The 19,579-nt window shown below is 40.4% G+C and overlaps 1 protein-coding gene across 7 annotated transcripts in view; it reads left to right on the plus strand.

Moving 5' to 3' along the window:
• Nucleotides 1-19,579, plus strand: part of RASEF (RAS and EF-hand domain containing) — a 75,930-nt gene that overhangs the window by 12,384 nt on the left and 43,967 nt on the right. For all 7 annotated transcript variants that reach the window (XR_016393533.1, XR_016393532.1, XR_016393534.1 and 4 more), the window contains exon 2: nucleotides 17,663-17,809. Coding sequence is in view for 4 of the 7 variants with exons in the window: in XM_022551669.3 (XP_022407377.1) it covers nucleotides 17,663-17,809 (147 nt within the window). In the remaining 3 variants the exon portion in view is untranslated. The remainder of the gene's footprint in view (nucleotides 1-17,662; nucleotides 17,810-19,579) is intronic.

The following is a 19,579-nucleotide window of genomic DNA, read 5'->3' on the forward strand; positions in this document are numbered from 1 at the left end:
CTAGCATATATTCATGGGGAAGCTGGTACATTTGTTTATGCGATTAACCCCAGGAAAAGTACAGTGATATAAGCCACTGAGTTAGTTAGAGAAATAGAGCCAATAAGATGTGAGCGTGTGTGTGAGCGTGTGTGTGTGTGTGTGTGTGTGTGTGTGTGTAGGTGAGGGGGCGTGGATTTATTTTAAGGAATAGGCTCACACGATTGTGGAGGCTGGCAAGCCTGTAATCTGCAGGGTGGGCCAGCAGGCCGGAGACCCAGGGAAATGCTGATATAGCAGTTTGAGCCCCACGGCAGTGGGCTGGTAGAATTCCCTCTTCCTTAGGGGTGCTCAGTCTTCATTTAAAGGTCTTCAACTCACTGGATGAGGCCTGCCCACGTTCTGGAGGGTAATCTGCTTTACTCAAAATCTAACTGATTGAAATGTTACTCTCATGTACAAAAGACCTTCACAGCAACGTCCAGACATGTATGACCAAATATTTGAGCACTGCAGCCTAGCCAAGCTGACACATGACATTAACCATCGCAGCTACGAAAAAAAGCTTTCCAGATACTCTGTTTTTGAGATTCCCTATGCTATGCGAATTGGTTCTGGTGAGATCAGAGAGCATTTTTTTATTGCTTCCAACTTGTAAAATATGCATGAGAAATTTTTCAAATATTTATTTGAATCTGGAAAAATCCCTATACATATATTCCCCTTGTACCCCTTCCAAATGCCTAAACACTTCAAACATATCAAATTTCAGGGATGGTTTAACGTTATTAATATTTTTCTATCTGCCAAGAAGAGGCTTACCCTCCCTGTGTTCATGGCTCTGAGATGCCCCCCGGGAGAAGAGGGCTTCTTCACCCTGGTGTCTACCCCTCCATTCTCACCCTACACCCTCACTCATCCTCAAAATATCCATAACTCCACACTGAGCCCCTCATGGAAGAGACATCTTGGATTTAAGCCTCATCCATCTGGCAAGTCACGCCAGCACTTCACATTGCTGCACTTTCCCAGGCAGTCTAACTGCTTGCTTGTTCATTTCCTTTCTTCCTTTACCTCCTCTCCCTCTCTCCCTCCCTCCCTCCCTTCTGCAACTGCTGTGGGAAAAGCACTATGCTAAGAAGTCCAAAGGTGAAGTTTTAATGAGAAATTGTACAAAAATCCCCAGAGTAGGAACAGGTTCTTACTTTTCTGTCCCCAACTGCTAGTTTTTGTCCCTGAGTTGGTAGAGCTAACACGGATGCAAATTGAGAGGCACAGGGAAGCCCAAAATGTTCCACCAGATACAGGTCCTAAAACTCAGCCGTAAGGAAGCTGTGAGTTCCATGCTCAGTTTCCCAGGACAGGCATTATTCAGCTCCCAGGAGCTGGTTTTAAATCACATCTTTTCTCAGGCTCTGCAGCTCAGGGCCTCAGACCAGCAACACTGGCCACACCTGGGAGCTCTTCCAGCAACGCAGACTGTAGGCCCCACCACAGGCCTACTGAAGCATCTGCGTTTTAACAAGATCCCTGGGAGACTCGTGCATGTCTTCAACTCTGCTGAGGAAATGAGAATTGAGGGTGTGGAATGCAGCCACGTTGGGTTGGGAGCTGCTATTCAAAACGTAGAAAAGCCCCAGGAAGAGAATGTGGAACTGAGGTAGAAAAGATAAACATCACGTGCTTCAAATTTTGCCTTGGGTTGCCTCTGAAATGAAATCCAAATTGTGTTTGTGATTGAATTTCCCATGAAGATAAAAAATATATACTTCCTCGAATATATTGTGTAATATTTTGTGAACGTGTTCCTCAGAGACAAATACACCTACAGAAGAGTGCAAGGAGCTTCGTATACGGCTTGCTGACTCTTCACAGATGGAACACTGTCATATTTGGCATCCAGATCTAGAAACAGCATGCACCTAGAAGCCCCGTGCTCCCTTCCCGTCACCATAGCCCCTCCCTGACCCCCCGGCATGATTTCTTGGGTGTTTTTTTCCTTACTACATAGGTCTGGCTTCTTGCACTCACCATCATGCTTGTGAGCCTGTAGTTGTAGATCTGTCATTTTCTCTCTTCATTGTGTGAAGATATCGCAGTTTATCCATTTTACTTTTCACGGCCATTTGGGTCATTTCTACTTTGTGGCTATTACATAGCGTGCCGCGATGGGCAGTCCATCTTTTGGCAAGCATATGGACTCACACAGTGCCTTGCTTTTAATAACTGTTTTCAAAATAACTTCAGCTTTCCTTGCTAACTCAGGGTCATCATTATGAAGCTGAGTTTCATCCCGGGCTGTGGTGTAGCATATCCCCAGGATTTGTGGGGATGGCAGTTCAGTTTGGCTTTTCGAGTTCCTGTGTGCATTTTCTGTTCTTGCTGTCAGGCTGCCAGGTGACGGTTTACTGTTGTCAGTTCTTCCTTCCTTCCTCGGTACCTTCGTTTACTGAAGATGCAGAAAGCAAACTGATCAGATGAATTAGAACTGTGTTCAGAACCCCTTTGAATGCATGTTATTCCTGTGCCAAGGAGGTGGCTCACAGGCCGCTGTTCGTCCTCTCCTGACTTTGTCTGCTTTTGTATTCTTCTCAGTGCCAGATGCCTGAGCTTCAAATGGCTGGAGTGCTGCCGTCGTTTTGAACTTAATTTTTTTTTGGCGGTTTTAGTCCTTTTCCATTTTTATTTATATTTTAACTCCTTGCCCCCTTTCGTCCATTTTGGAAGTTCCCCAAGGTAGACACTGTAGTTCTAATTGTCTTTGTAGAAATTATCCCATGCAGAAGAGGTCCAAGAGGGAGGGGATATAGGTATACACATAGCTGATTCACGTCATTGTACAGCAGAAACTAACACAACATTGTAAAGCAATTATACTCCAAGAAAAAGAAAAAGAAAAGTAAGCACAAAACGTGGATTTATATTATCATGAATACATGTGAGAAGTACGCACCTAGCCAAGAGTAGGCATGGTGTTATGCTGAGATGAATCCACAGGAGTCTGGCAAGTCTCGCACCTGGGTCTTGGGCCCCAGATCAATAGTTGCTTATTGAAATTATTTTTAATGCTCTTTTCTTTGAAAAGAAATGCTACAAAAACTGTACATGGAGGTAAACAGATACTGCTGCTTTGTGAGGTTCTCCTTGTCCACTCAGGCCGATTATTGTAATCACCTATTACAGCTCCTTCTTTAGTACCACTTATACAACAATCTGAATAAGATATTAACACAATAAAAAAGTCACATTAGATGTTTAATAGAAACATACGACAGTCCAGGGTACCAGTACAGAAAAACTGTAAATGTTTTAATGTAAGTATAGGATTTAAAGCAACCATTCAGCTTTTATTTCCATTTTGTTTAGTAGGTTTTAGGCCAGTTGTACACTCCAGAAGGGATGTTATCCACACCAGGCGAGAGAGGGCAGCTCATACCCCAGGGAAGCAGAACTGGAAACAAGGACAAAATAAAGGTTTCAGATGAAAAATGTAAACTGAAATAAATGTAAATGCACAGTTGACTGAAATTGCTTTTTCATTATCTGATGAACCAGTGAATTAAGATGATGACTCGAGAAAAGATCGGTTTCTCTTTTCTTGGCTCTCCAGAGGGGTTGAGGTCAGATTCCTTCAGGAGATAGTGTTTGCAAATCTGCAGGTTGGTTGCTCTTCCAGTGGACTGTGGCTCTGGGAGCACAGAAGTGGACTAGTTTTCAGGGCAGCTGATTCTGGTATAATGTGGAAAAGTCAGATTTTAATAGCTTTTTTTGGCTACCTTTTTTTTTAAATCACATTCCAGAAAATCACCCTTTGGTTCTTCAGAAAATCAAATGAAAAAGTAATTAAACTTCTCTGCAGGTTGCTAGGGAAGCAATGAAGTGCAAAGTTGATGAGCAGTGGAGTGTATCTCAGGAAACTTCTATCTTGTGGAAAATATACCCTAGGCATCGTTGAATGAGACCAAGAACCTCTCAAAGGGTTTTAACTGTTGAAATGTCAAAATTAAAGATGTCAACAACATTTCATTTTAGAGGGGAAGTGTGTTCAAGAAAATTTGTAAGAAAATCTCTACAACTAATTTTGCGTTATTTTGATATTTTTTTGTCCATCTCTGCATAAACAGAGAGACTGGAAAACCATTATTGGTTTTTGATGGTTAGGTAGCAAGGTAGGTAGGTAAAAGTCAATGGTTAGGTAGCAAGGTAGGTAGGTAAAAGTCAATGATTCTTAAAAGTAGATTAAAATTTTTTCTGTGATATTTTTGTACTGTAACTAAACAAACACTACATGTATACAAATAGTTTTAAGATAGTTCAAAGATGTCATAGAAAAGAAATTCTCATTTAACTACATGAGTATCAGGGCTAACTCTTATAACCTTTCAGAAAGACTTTTAAGAAGGCCAGAGCAGGTTGTGTACAATCTCCAACAGATTTCCTTGCCAGTATCATGTATACTCAAGCATAAGGTCGAGATTTAACTGTTGAAGACAATGTGACTGTAGCTTATGTACCTAACAGTTATCCTTTCATGATATCAATAATAATTTAGAGTTAAATGCCAGTCATTCAATAGTTAGTAGCAGTTATTCAATATACATTAAATACGAATTCAAGAAGTAAGTTTACTTAAAAAACTAAAAATAGAACTACCATATGACCCAGCAATCCCACTACTGGGCATATACCCTGAGAAAACCATAATTCAAAAAGAGTCATGTACCAAAATGTTCATTGCAGCTCTATTTACAATAGGCAGGACATGGAAGCAACCTAAGTGTCCATCGACAGATGAATGGATAAAGAAGATGTGGCACATATATACAATGGAATATTACTCAGCCATAAAAAGAAACGAAATTGAGTTATTTGTAGTGAGGTGGATGGACCTAGAATCTGTCATACAGAGTGAAGTAAGTCAGAAAGAGAAAAACAAATACCGTATGTTAACACATATATATGGAATCTAAAAAAAAAATGGTTCTGATGAACCTAGGATCAGGAAAGGAATAAAGACACAGATGTAGAGAATGGACTTGAGGACATGGGGAAGGGGAAGGGTAAGCTGGGACGAAGTGAGAGAGTAGCATTGACATACATACACTACCAAATGTAAAATAGCTAGCTAGTAGGAAGCAGCTGCATAGCACAGGGAGATCAGCTCGATGCTTTGTGACCACCTAGAGGGGTGGGAGGGAGACACAAAAGGGAGGAGATATGGGGATATATGTATACGTATAGCTGATTCACTTTGTTATACAGCAGAAACTAACACAACATTGTAAAGCAATTAGACTCCAATAAAGAAGTTAAATTAAAAAAAAAGTTTACTGCTGAGTGAACAGATAGAATTCACTTATATCCCAGAATATGCTCATTTTAGGAGAGAAAATGAGTTCTTTGCTGGTACTCATGTTTCTGTGGTATATAGTAAGAAGTCTTTGGGAGATTTTAGAAAGACAAGCAAATCCTCATCTTCGTAGAAGCTTGTGATGGGTTATTTATATAATGTAATATTTTAATAAGTCCATGTTGATCTTCATTAAATCATGTGATTTAATTTGTTTTTAGAACTCACATATATAATAATATCTATAAACTTAAACATTATTTTGTTTAAAATGCATCCTAATTTATTATTGAAATATATTTAGGATTCACCATATTGTTTTAGCCATTTAGCTTGGATGGAGTTCTGATTTCAGCATCCTCAACCCACAAACACACAAATCTGAAGTGGAAGAAAAGGAAGGGGTCTCTGTGTATCAGAAATATTAGTTAGAAATCCCCACAGGACATTTTCTCCAGTTGACGATTTTTGACTCTCTTCAGCTTTCTTAATGTATGTTATATAGCAAATATTGGCTGCTTCCCTGTTGGAAACAGTGTGAAAGGAGAAAGGGGAAAATTAAATCAAGGCAAAAGGCAGCCAGCAGGTTGAAGAGGAGTGTATGCCCTTGCATGTAGATTTTAGATGCAACCCGGTGTGCTTCTAGAATCTCTCCTTTCTCACTGTGTTGTGAAGGGAATTGACCCTATTCAGCTTGGCAGTCAGATATACCAGCTTGTCTCCTTCCTGACCCTGTGCCCAGCAAGGCTCATCTGCTCCCTCCTCACCACTGTCTACCCTCCGTGAGGCAGAGTCCTTAGCCTGCCTCAGATCCAGTACAAAGCTCCCACCTTCTCCACTCTACCCCGCACTGTGTCCGCCTTCCCTAGGCTCCGGCCTCATTCATTCATAATGCAGGATCTGTTGCTGGTCAGATCTCTGGGTGCTGCAAGGGATGTGGAGACTGATAGGGTAACTGGGAAGATCAAACATCCACAAAAAACTCAGTACATAGAGCTTCAGATGAAATGTGGCACGGGAAGGATTTCTTGTGGTTGAATCATTCAGAGCAGGCTTCATGGAAGAGGCAACTTTTGAGAGAGCCTTGACTGATGTGCAGAGTTTGATTTCTAGATAGGAGTTACAGAAAGTTTTGTTTTGATCAGAGAGTAAGATTAAAATATTCTTTGACTAGGGAGAGATAAAGTTGTTTCCCAACTCTTTTCAGTCTCAAAAATTGGAAAAAAAAAAGTTAAGGAATGGGATAATTTGAAATCAACCAAGATAACATATTTGTCTCCTTTTTTGAAAATTTATGTATTGTGTGTTGGGCACTGTGCAAAATATTTGAGGACAGTGAGCGCCTAAAGTGTTTAGAAGATGGGACGTTTGAAGGACATGAGATAGGAAAGTAGAAGCTGTAAAATTGATTCTCCAAACCAGAATTTTCCTATGAATAAAATGAGAACTAATATACTTAAAATTATCTAATATTATTGAAATATTATTTTGTCTGAATAATTGCTTTTATTATATATGTGGTTCTATAAAACAGTTCTATATAAAAAATTTTTAATAAAAAATAAAGTTATTTCTAAAATATATAAAAATTTTTAGGTACATTAGTGCAAAGAAAATCTTTTAATAAATATGTGAACATTTAAAAATTGCAAAGCAGAGTAGTTTTGGAAAATATTTAAGTATTTTAATCTGTTGCTTATTCATCTATCTCTGATACTTTTTTGAAGAATATATATTTTTTCCAACGTGGTCTTATTATGCTTTTTTCCTCCATAAAATTGCTTGTAATCTTCTTTGGAGTTACATTTTATGATTATTAAATTTGAAATTGTTGACATCAGCAATTGACTTTTTTCTGTGGGTCACGTTTTTAATTAAGAAAATTATTCTGTGTGCAAGGGCTGAAGAGCACTTCAAGAGCAAATTCTGTGATAAGCTTAGAGCAGATTCTACTAAACAGGATATTCTCAATTTTTTTTTTGGTACGGACATGTATGAATATCGACTTTTGTAAATAGTTCAGCCCTAGCCCTTGATTGTCACAAGTTCTGTTTTTGCCTCCCTTCAAAGTACTTTCTTTGACAAAACCTTTGACAAGTTTCTTAGCTTTTATAAGACAAGACTTGTCAAATAAATTGTCTCCATTTATGACTCTTTTGAATGTTTTCCCATACTTAGATGCTTCAGAATTGTAGGCCTTTTCAACTTCGTAACGATTTTGGTACAGAATATAAATTTAAAACATGTAGATGCTGATGCTTCTTCAGGAGATTTGTGTCTTCTGGTTCATGTGGTTAATGATATCACTCTAATTCACTCTAGTGGAGGATAAATGCTGACAGACTTTTTTTTAATAAGCCTATTTTTAAAGAATGTTGTCAGGTTTACAGAAAAATTGTGAAGATGGTACAGAGAGTTCCTATATAACCTGCACCCACTTTCCCTCATTTATGACATTTTGCATTGGTGTAGTAATTTGTTAAAATTAATGAAATGATACTGATACATTATTAGTAATGAAATTCTATACTTTATTCAGATTTCCTCAGTTTTTCCCTAATACCCTTTTTTTGGTTCCATCATTCCACCAGGACACCACATTATACTTAGTTGTCATGCCTCCTGAGGCTCCTCTTGGCTGTGACAGTTAAATATTTCAAGCAAGTTACACGGTTATCACCATCATTCTTGAGGAAAGGAAATTTGGTACTGAACTTTTTATTAAGCATGCATCTTTGTTTGTCTTGTGGGGTCATTGCTGCTAAAAGGATTTACTGCAAAATGTAAAAGCATTACCATCCAGTAAAATAACTGGTTATATGTTTAAGCCACACTAAAAATGGTTAAATCACAGTAGTTAAAACATTCTAGTTACTTTCTGTTGCTCTGTGGCAGGACTCTCCAACTTGTGTTTTTGGTACCTATTTCCTGTACACTGTGCCTGTAATTTCCTAATTTCCCATTGATGTGGCCAAATGGCTGCCCGGCAGCACTGTGCATCTATCTGCGGGTAGCGGCACAACTGGCTGGTTTTCCAGGTGGCCCGCAGGTCAGACCCCTCCATCTTTCTCCATCACCATCGAGACCCGTAGGAGTTATCTGTCTCCAGCTTCTCTTGTCCAAGCTTAATTTGCTTTATCAGTGAGTATTCCTGTTTCCTGCTCCTGAAAAGAAAGTCTTAGTTACATTGTGTCTAGAGAGAGTCAGGAAAGGAGAGATGGGTTTATCACTGATTGTCTTCTGATTTAGCAGCACATTAGCGAGAAGTCTTTTCACTGCACAAATGTATCACGCTACCAGGTGAACGCTGAAGGTAAAAAGCGCACATCCACTAACTCACCCTGGCTTATTTTAATGCAGCTGTTAATAACTTTAATGCTTAAGAAAACCTTTAATGTATAGTTAGTACACAGTTTAATAACAGTTACTACCTGTTAATGCAACTTTTTGATTACAGAAAAGGGGAAATTCTGGATAAATGCTACAGGACAGCAGGCTTAAATTGGAATTGTTCCTGGCAAACCTGGGAAGGTGATAGATGTCATCTAAAGGGAAAATTTAGCATAGAAACTGATATGGCACTCTTTATTTTCTCCCCAACCCCTATCTTTCCTGAATAAAAATTTTCAGTGAAAAATAACTATAATACACATAGTTGCACTAACATTACTAGATTAAATGCCTACATTTAACTTGACTCAAGGTAAATTGATAGAAATATTGGGAGAGTGAATGTGCATTATAAGGTAAGAAAGATACATATTCCCACATATACCTGCCCACTGTCTACAATATAAGCACATTGATAATGTGATGCCCATAAATGAAAAAATTTGATATGGACCTAGGGACAGGGTGAGAGCAAAGGCCTGTGTTCCTGGGTACAGAAGGGTTAGGTCTGCATTGCCCCATCCCCATTCCTGTGCTCAGGGCCTTATGCTAATAGACTGTATAACAGGGATCAAAGTAAGGCCCATTTGGCCCTCTGCCTGTTTGTGTAAATAGTTTTAGTGGAGCACAACCAAGCTCATTTGTTGATTGTTGTCTATGGCTGCTTTCATGCTACAATGGCAGAGTTAAATAGTTGCAACAGAGGTGGTAAGTATTTTATATCTGGTGCTTTAAAGAAAAGGTTTACTGACCCCTGGACTATATAAGCTTTGCAGACTGACCTCGAGCGTGACCCAACTCTCACTTTTCAGTTTCCCCTGCCCTGGCCCCATAAGACAACATTTCAGTCCAAGGGGCTTCCACGCCACACGGCTTTCTTCCTTTCAGCCCTTTTCCAATACACAACATAGAAGCAGACAGGAGATAACCACCTACTTCTCTCTAACTCATTGGGGTAGAGGAGTCGAGAGGAAGCGTGACAATGGCTAATGTTTATCAATTACCTACAGCATTCCTTGCCCTGTTGTCTGTGCTCCAGTTGGGTTAATCCTCACATTTCGTGGTAGGTTCAAGTACTATACCCACTTTATAACTGAGGAAACTGGAGCTCAAGAGGTTAAGTGTTTCTCACAAGGCCCGGGATGTGCTGAGGAAGCATGTGAATTTAGCCAGGCCATTACACTTACCCCGTGCACTCCTCCTTCCTGGCTTCAGGAGCCCTCAGCTGTTTCGAGTGTGCCGTCCTTGAACCTTCAGCACAGTACCTCTTGCTTGTCTTCCTCCCTCCATTGGCAAACTCCCAGTAACTAAATTTCAGTGATTTTAAATAGGAAGCAATTTGCAATTTGAAATGTTTCTAGACTTTGCATAAATCTAGTTAACATGCTCACCTTCCAGGAAGTTTCCATTTTAAAACCTTTTGGGAAATGTTTCCCAAATAAGTACTTAGGCAAGTAAAATATTTTTTCAGGGTGACGTGAATCCAGGAGGAATTTTACCCGCGGGAGATGTGTTCGGGCTGGGGGTGCTGGAGTAGAGGCAGCAGTGGTTGGTTACCTGAACTAGGTCATCCTCTGACTCAGCAGCAGCAAAACAGCTCAGAAAAGCCCAGGCCACTGGATTGGTTGTGTTTCCAGTCTGGGGGGCAGTGGGACCAGGTTGAATAAACCATTGTTTGTTTTTTCTAGAAGGGAGAGCCAGATCACCATTCTGTAACTGAGTTAATGAAGAGCAAAACCTGTTGTGAGAAACAGGTGGCCAGTGTGAGGCTGTTAGTGGTCAGAGGTACATCCTGTCTGGAAAGCAAGACTTGAACCTCCAAAAGAGAACTGATGCTGCCCTGTTCTAGCAGCACAGCTGGATTTTGGCTGTTGGAATTTATTTTCCAGTCAGTTGAGGTTTATTCTGAAAGTATGTGTACTATGTAATAAGAGTACATTTTAAAATCATTCATTTTCACTTAACTTGTAAGGGGGAAAGAGGCTAAGCCTTTCCCCCTCAACTGACTAAATGACAGTATGGTTTGTTCAGGGCAGCTAAGAAGATCAGTTGGTGTCACCTGAATAGGAATATACTCATTATCCTTATTCCCAAAGAGAAATAAACTATCAGATTTTAAAAAGACTTTATTTTTTAGAGCAGTTTTAAGTTCACAGCAAAATTAAGAAGAAGGTACACAGATTTCCTATACACCCCCTGCTCCCACACATGCACGGCCTCCCCATTATCAACAACTCCCACCAGAGTGGTACATTTGTTCAAATTGATGAACCTACATTTTCACATCATTATCACCCCAATTCCTTACTTTACGTTAGGGTTCACTCTTGCTGTTGTATATTCTGTGGATTTGGACAAACATACACTGATATGTAGCCATCATTATAGTATGATGTGAAGTATTTCACTGCCTTAAAAATCCTCTGTGCTCCGCCTATTCATCCCTCCCCTCCAACCACCGGCAACCAATGATATTTTTACTGTCTCCAAGTGTTTCCTTTTCCAGAATGTCATGTAGTTGGAATCATAAAGTATGTAGTCTTTTCAGATTGGCTTCTTTTTCTTAGTAATATGCATTTAAAGTTCCTCCATGCCTTTTCATGGCTTGATAGTGTATTTCTTTCTAGTGCTGAAAAATACTCCATTGTCTAGATGCTGAATAATATTCCATTGTCTGGATGTGCCACAGTTTATTAAAATCCATTCACCTACTAAGGGACATCTTGGTCACTTCCAAGTTTGGGCAATTATGAATAAATCTGCTATAAACATCTGTGTGGACATAAGTTTTCATCTCCTTTGGGCGAATACCAAGGAACACAATTTCTGGATCATATGGTAAAAGAATGCTTAGTTTTATTAAAATTTGCCAAACTGTCTTCAAAGTGGCTGTACTATTTTGCATGCCCAGTAGCAATGAATGAGAGTTCCTGTTGCTCCACATCCTCATTAGCATTTAGTGTTGTCAGTGATCTGGATTTTCGCCATTGCAATAGGCGTGTAGTGATAGTTTGTTGCTGTTTTAATTTGCATTTCCCTGATGACATATGATGTAGACTATATTTTTTCATTAATTTTTATTGGAGTATAGTTGCTTTTTTATTAACTTTTATAGAGTATCCTTTTTATGCTTACTTGCCATCTGTATATCTGCTTTGGTGAGGTGTCAGTTAAGGTCTTTGACCAATTTTGTAATCAGGTTGTTTTTCTTACTGTTAAGTTTTAAGAGTTCTTTTTATATTTTGGATAACAGTCCTTTATCAGATGTGTCTTTTGCAAATATTTTCTCCCAGTCTATGGCTTATCCTCTCATTCTCTTGACATTGTCTTTTGCAGAGCAGTTTTTAATTTTAATGAAGACTAGGTTATCAATTATGTCTTTCATGGATCATGCCTTTGGTGTTGTATCTAATATGGCATCGCCCTATCTGAGGCCATCTAGGTTTTCTCCTAGGCTTATCTTCTAGGAGTATGATAACTTTGCATTTTACATCCATATCTGTGATCCACTTTGAGTTAGTTTTTATGAAGGGTGTAAGATCTGTGTCTAGGTTCATTATTTTGCCATGTGGATGTCCAGTTGTACCAGCACCATTTGTTGAAAGACTGTCTTTGCTTCATTGTGTTGTCCTTGGTCCTTTGTCAATGACTGTATTTATGTAGGTCTATTTCTGGGCTCTCTTCTGTTTCATTGATCTGTCTATATGATAAGATTTTAGTTGTCTATAATTTTACACATTCTATAATAAAGGAAAGTAGAAGCTAGTGAAAACTCCTGAAGTCCCACATTTCTGGATTAAATTACAGTAGACTTAGATTTACCTTCCTATCTGCAAACCTGTTTCAAAATCCTTCACTTAATTCTCTGCTGCAGCCAAAACTCTGAGAAGTTGAGAATGGTTAAGATGCACACTTGATCATGTGGTCTCTTCCTTCAAACCTTCCAGCACCTTACCGCCCTCTCAGAATAACTGCCCCTCTCCCATGTCTTTACTGTGCTTTTTCAGGCTCTGTGCAGTCATCTGGCTCTTGCTAACTTCTCCCCCAATCTGATGCTGCTGGTCCCTCCCCCACTCTAAGCTCTTCAGCCTCACCAGCTTCTTCCATTTACAGGAACTGCTGCTGGCCCCTCCCCTGCCCTCAAACCCCTCAACCTATGGTTATTGGTTCCTGGAACAGGCCACCCCTACCCCACTTCTGCCTAGTTGGCATCTACTCATCTTTCAGGTCATCATACTGCAAGGCTTGGTCATGTTCACCTGCTCTATGCTGTCAGAGCGTCTTGTACTTAATCTTCATGGTGAGCCCAATGAGGGAAGGTACTCAGTATGTTTCTTAGCATTTTATTTCCAGGATCTAACATAGTGCCCTTTGGATTGCCTGGATATTTAATTTCCCATGCTCAGATGTTAGGGTCATAGTGTCAGTTTTCTTCCAGCCATCCCTAGTGTAGGATGACGTAGACATTGAATACTATTTGCTTTTGTCCACAGAGAACCATTTAGGGTTTTAGATCTATGTAACTTACAGTTTGAATAAATTGGTTAGCTCTCTATTTCAGTGCTTAAAGCAGCAAGACTTTGAATCTAAGGTCCAATTTTCCTACCAACCTTACTGGGTCACCGTGTTCTTTAGCCTGGAATGATGTTGTCTGCACTTGACTATTTCCCAGAGCTGTCCTGAGACCAGAGGTGTCCAGGCATTCTAAATACTGGCCTTACTACATTACAAATACATAACCATAGATAAATATGTGCTCTTCTAAGTAAAATGTAAATCCTGTGGAAGTGTGTGACATTTAAAATTTTTACCAATCTTAATTATACCTATTTTTTTCCTCCTAAATTCAGGTAATTTATCTCTCAGCTTCAGTGGGAATATTTGCAATTTACAATGCTTATTTCCCAGGGATCATTTAAAATTTTTAAGTTGTGAATCTTTCATCAGCAGTTTGCCATTATCACTGTCTTTCAAACAAATCGTCTTGTAATTTATTGAACAAAATGATGAAAAAGCTCAGATCTAAAACCAGTTGGTAATCCAGGGTGTGTCTTTCTCATTTCATTTGATCTCTTTCCTTAAGATATAAATTAGATTATTTTTAGCGTGAGTGGCTCTCTTCAAACAGAAGCAGAGACTGTTTTTCATCTTGGCTGACTAACGTGCATGACCTGACCCTTAATCTTTACCCAGTATTTGTCTGGTACACCTGTAAACAGGTTTGCATGGTATTTGTGAATCCAAGCATAGTTGTCTTATATGAGGCCCTGGACTTAAGTCTTGTCACTACTGGGCACCCTTTTCCGCACCCAGAGGCACCACCCTGGGTGAGGGTCAGGAGTAAACAGAGCTGTGTGTGCAGCATTGTGTGGTCTGCTTGTTTAACGTCAGGAGCAAGGACACTGGGAGAGACTGGTGACTCCTGTAATCTCGGGAGCAGAACAAAAAGACTGTCTTGGTACCAAGTAATGGCACCCAGTCTGTTGAGCTGAAGAATCCATAGGTGTTTAGCTGCCTGTACAGGGCACAGCATTTAAATCTTACATAGAGGGACCACGTAGTATCTTGTTAAGGTAAAGTATTTTTTGTTTTTGTTTTTTGCATCAGGTGTGAAAATCGCCATGTGCACTGCATTGCAGTCTCTAGGCATAATCCAGATGCTTTAGTTTCACAGATAAGGACCGAATGAACCAAGCAGACAAAAGGAGGGGGAGAAGGGAGTGTGCCTCACTGTGTACAGTAGTGCTTTCCCCAAATAGCTTTAGGTAAATAAGAATTGATCAGATTATCTCATCTTAATCTTAGTTGTGCCTTCATTCGTTAAAGGAGTCCCTTTGTAATGTAGATGGTGCTTGTAGCAATAATACCTATCCTCTAAAATAATTTTCAAAAAATCTTGGTACATCAAAGTTTTTTAAATGGAGACATGCACTTGGGACCCCTGAAAAGCAGATTAGCGCTTACTTTTGGTATGAAGAGCTAGTTCCTCTGCAGCCAGATGGGCTGAATTGGAATCCTAGCTCTGGTACCAGAATGATACTTACCTCTCTTGACCTCAGTTTCCTCTGTGGTAAATAGGATACTAGTGATAACTTCTTCATAAGGCTGTTGTCAGGATTAAGTGAATAGTACATTTAAAAGCTGAGATCACTGCTGGGACTGCCTATGTAAGGTGCTTAATAAATGTCTGCTTCACTATATGAATGCTTCAGAATAGGCTTTTATTCCCTTGAAAGAGAATGGATGGTGGCAGTAAAGACTCACCCTGGTCATAGAAGTTTTATTATTTATTTAATATGAATCTATCAAGGAAGGAGTTAAGAAAGTAATTTAATCTGGAAGGTGATGATTAAAAAAACAAGTTAGGAAAGTATGACGCCAACTTTTTAAGTGCAAGTTAAGTTTTACAAAGAACTTCCAAGCCTTAGGCTCTACAAAATACAAACATTTCTTTCTCTCATATCGGGAATATTGATGTGGTCAGGCATCCTTCCCAAGCAGTTTCCCTCCGTGTGGTGATCCAAACATATTTCATCACATGGTTTCACCATATTGGAGTTTTTCACTTTGGCCATGAGGATGAGGAAATGAGGAGGGAGGCAGAGAAGGAGAGGGCAGGGGGGAGAGGGGAGAAACAGAGAGAGAGAGAAATAGATATGAGAGAGGGATAATGAGAATGCATAAGAGCTGAGGATCTTACAAATGATTTTAGGGGCCAAACATGGAAGTGGCAAACACATCATTTCTGCTCCCATTCCATTGGCCACAACTAGTCACATGGCTCCAACCTGCCTGCCCAGGGTTCTGAGGAGTCAGTTCTCCCCTGTGTGCCCTATAAAAAGAAGCAGCATAGATGAGTATCCAGCTAGTCTCTGACACAACAGTTAGCCATGTAATTTATTTCCTGCTAGTGGCAGACATTTTCTATAATTAATCTATTTGTACACTTCACTGTAAACTATTCCTGAAATTCTGTGTAATACCGGGACCAGCAAAGGACTCAAGAGAATTTACAATCATTATGTTCTTTTCTTATTTTAGAAATTTTCAGAAATTCAGGGAATTTTCGGAGACATCTACTTCTGAACATTTTATTGCTGTGCAGTTAGCCAAGAAACAAGGACTCTTGGTGACAGTATCTTAATGGCAGTCCTTGACAGGCAGGTCCCTATTAACGAGAAAGTTTTTAGCTTTGTAAACCGCTGATGGTCAGTAAATGACAAAAGGCAAGGAAGTTAATGATCCTGTTGTACATTGAAATTACATGGGACAATGTAAGAGTAGAGATTTTTTTTTTTGTTTTGCTGCTCCTTAATAAATATGGCTCACTACTGTAGCCAATATTTGTACTCAGCTCTGACAGAAAGGATGATGGCAACTTTCTGTGTCTTATATCACCAAATAAAGTGACTTATTCCTGCAGGTTTATTAATAATATTTCAGTTGAGCAGTTCTTTTCAATCATAATTGGCCTCTGCACACATCGAGCAGTTTATTTTTTTTTATTTATTTTTTTATTTTTTGCGGTACGCGGGCCTCTCACTGCTGTGGCCTCTCCCGCTGCGGAGCACAGGCTCCAGACGCGCAGGCTCAGCGGCCATGGCTCACGGGCCCAGCCGCTCCACGGCATGTGGGATCTTCCCGGACCGGTGCACGAACCCGTGTCCCCTGCATCAGCAGGCGGACTCTCAACCACTGCGCCACCAGGGAAGCCCCGAGCAGTTCATTTCTAAGAGAAAAGCTGGGAGAGTTTATAGCTACGTGGACACCTCAGGGCCATGCCTAAATAAGCTTTGGGTTAATATATACCTTACATTTTGAAGTGTTTCATAGTTCTGTGTAATGATTTTGAATCCCATTTCTTCTGCCAAGGTTCAGATGTTTAACACCACTGGGAAGCAATATAATGTAATGGTTGACTGTGTGATCTGCAGTATCAGACTGAGTTTGAATCCCAATTCTGCCACTCAGTCACTATGTGACCTTGGAAATTTTCACTGTTTGCTATGGTTGCCTAGGTATTTCTGATAACAAATATCAGACTGGGTGGCTTAAACAACAGAGATTTATTTTCTCACAATTCTGGAGACTGGAAGTTTGAGATCAAGGTATTGGCAGGGTTGGAGGTGAGAGCCTCTCTTCCTGGCTTGTCAACGGTGGTCTGACTGTGTCTTCACGTGGCCTTATCTCTGTATCATTCAGAACATCAGCTCCCAAACTTGAGTCAAGGACACCACTAGCCTCACTGACTCACTCCTTTATCCCCTAGCAGAACAGCTGCCCAGTCTTACCAGGTTTTCTTTTGAAATGACTCTGAAATATTTGTCTTTTACAAATGTTAATAATAACAAGTATGAGGATTCTCACATATAAATATAATATATATGAAATAATTTTTAACTGACTATAAAACAATAGGTATATGTACTTTTATGATCATAAAGTCTGAAGTATGTCTTATAGGGATTGGTGGAACATATTATTAAGTAATTAGTTTGCTACCTAACTATTTTTCTGTAAATATATTTAACTTTCTATGAAAGAAAAAAAAACCAGCAGTGACAAAAAAATCCTTCCCTATCAGTCCTTCCCTGTGCATGTCCACTGCCCTCACTGGCCTCCATCTTCTAATATTAAATCATCACACTGTACACCTTAAAAAATCACGCTGTACAACCTAAATATGTACAATTTTTATTTGTCAGTCATATCTCAATAAAGCTGGGGAAAAAAATGAAGTTGCTTTTCCACTGTTAAAAATATAATAATAATATGAAGAATAGTGCAATAGCGTCTCTGACTGCTGTCTTCCCTCCATTCTGGTCATTCTATTGTTACATTTTTCTTCCTTGGTTCTTATGTGTCTCTTTCCTAAAAAATATTCTGAAATTTTGACTTTTTTTACTCGGTTTTATTTAATTTTTAATCTAATTCTTTTGGCAGAAAAGAGCAAGTTAGTACCTTGTATCAAAACATCAACCTCGTGGAGCCAAGACTAATTCAGCCATATGAACATGTTATAAAGAACTTCATCCGTGAGATCAAACTTCAAAGCACAGAAATGGAAAACCTGGCCCTTGCAGTGAAGAGGTATTGTAGTCTTTCCTGTCTACGTGGCAGAAGGGGTCCTTTAACTGGCTTTCTGACCAAGTGGCACAAAGACGGAACTGCATTATCATATGGTATGGGGGGACGACCCGAACCTGAGGAATCTGGAGCTTTCTAAACTAAGCCAGCATGAAGGAAGCTGAGTCAGACAGTACGTTGTAGGGTCAGCCAGCAATCCATCAGCAGGTCCCCATGATCCCATCATATAAACCCTTCAAGGCCTGTGATGCCATATATAACAGTTCAAAGAGATTCGTTATCTTATATCCAGCCACTTGAAACATACAGGATACTTTTCATCCAGAGGGGCAGGCAGACTCCATTTGAAGCCTGGCCTTATCACTGACACAAGAGTGACTTTGGGCAGGTTACTTAATCTCCCTGAGTCTCAGCTTCTGCATCTGCAAAACGAGGCTGTAAATATTCACATCCTCGGGGTGTGGAGACCTCATAGTGAGGCTTGGGTGAATCACTTGGCACTGGGCCTACCACATGGTGGGTACTCAGCAGTGTTTCTTTCCTTGTCTCTAACCCTCCTCACCAGCTTGATCTGAAAGCCTAAAAACTGTTGAACCCTTACTCTCATACAGTTTATATAAGCCACAGCTGGCTGACATAGGATATCTTATTGGTTTTAACAGCAACCCAGTGCCAAAAAAGAATTTATATGTGTTGCAATGCAAACATCAGCCTCTTTGTTCCCTGGAAGACCACACTCCTTTGGCATATATTGGGAGAGAGGGCATGTTGTTTGTCACAATTCCTGGGTGTTCTGCCCCACAGATGCTTCTCATCTCCATGTGCTCTGCCGCCAGCAGCTCCCAGCGTGCTGCGCACCGCGCTGGTCTCTGCCCAGAGCTTGTAAACAGCCCCTTTCATAGGATGCCCCCCATTTGCAAGGGGGCAGGTGAAGGCCGTTCCTCTCTCTTTATTCTTTCCCTCCACATGATGATAAAACTATCTAGCTGACCCTGTGAAGTAATTAAAATACAGAAGAGAAAATGTTTTAAAACACTGATGCTAAATAGGACTGTTTTTATAGTCCTAGAATCATACAAGAGTTGGAACTACCCACAGGGATTTTTTTGTTTGTTTGTTTTTTGCGGTACGCGGGCCTCTCACTGTTGGGGCCTCTCCCACTGCGAAGCACAGGCTCCGGACGCGCAGGCTCAGCGGCCATGGCTCACGGGCCCAGCCGCTCCGCGGCATGTGAGATCTTCCCGGACCAGGGCATGAACCTGTGTCCCCTGCATAGACAGGTGGACTCTCAACCACTGCGCCACCAGGGAAGCCCACACAGGGGGTTTTTAAGTGAACATTTTCAGTTCCTGACTCCAATCTTTTCTCTCAAGTTTGCCTGCTAGAGGCTTTCAATGAGATCATAGGGCGGTCCTCAGATCATCAATTTCTGTAGAGCATTCTGGGGTGTGGATCAGAGCCCCAGATTTGGCCTCCTTTGAGGGGTGACTAGCAGACACACATACTGAGTTTTTAAAGAGTCCAGTGAATATCTGTGAAAACACACTAACTCCCCTGTACACACACAGATGGGTATACACAGACCCCCACAAAGATACATGGGACACTCACACATTCATTCACACATAACCTCTAAGTATAGTCCTGTGTAAACCCATAAGGGAAAGAAGAATGGCATTCTCTTCCCTCTGCTCTCATTCCCAGCCAGGCCGCTCTCTGCTGTGGACGGAGTGCGTCACGTGATGTGGAGCTGATGGTGCTTCTCTCCTCCCA

This window comes from Delphinapterus leucas, chromosome 6 (assembly GCF_059928025.1).
Source record: "Delphinapterus leucas isolate spDelLeu-1000000601 "Yukka" chromosome 6, BTC_Dleu_Yukka2, whole genome shotgun sequence".
NCBI lineage: Eukaryota > Metazoa > Chordata > Mammalia > Artiodactyla > Monodontidae > Delphinapterus > Delphinapterus leucas.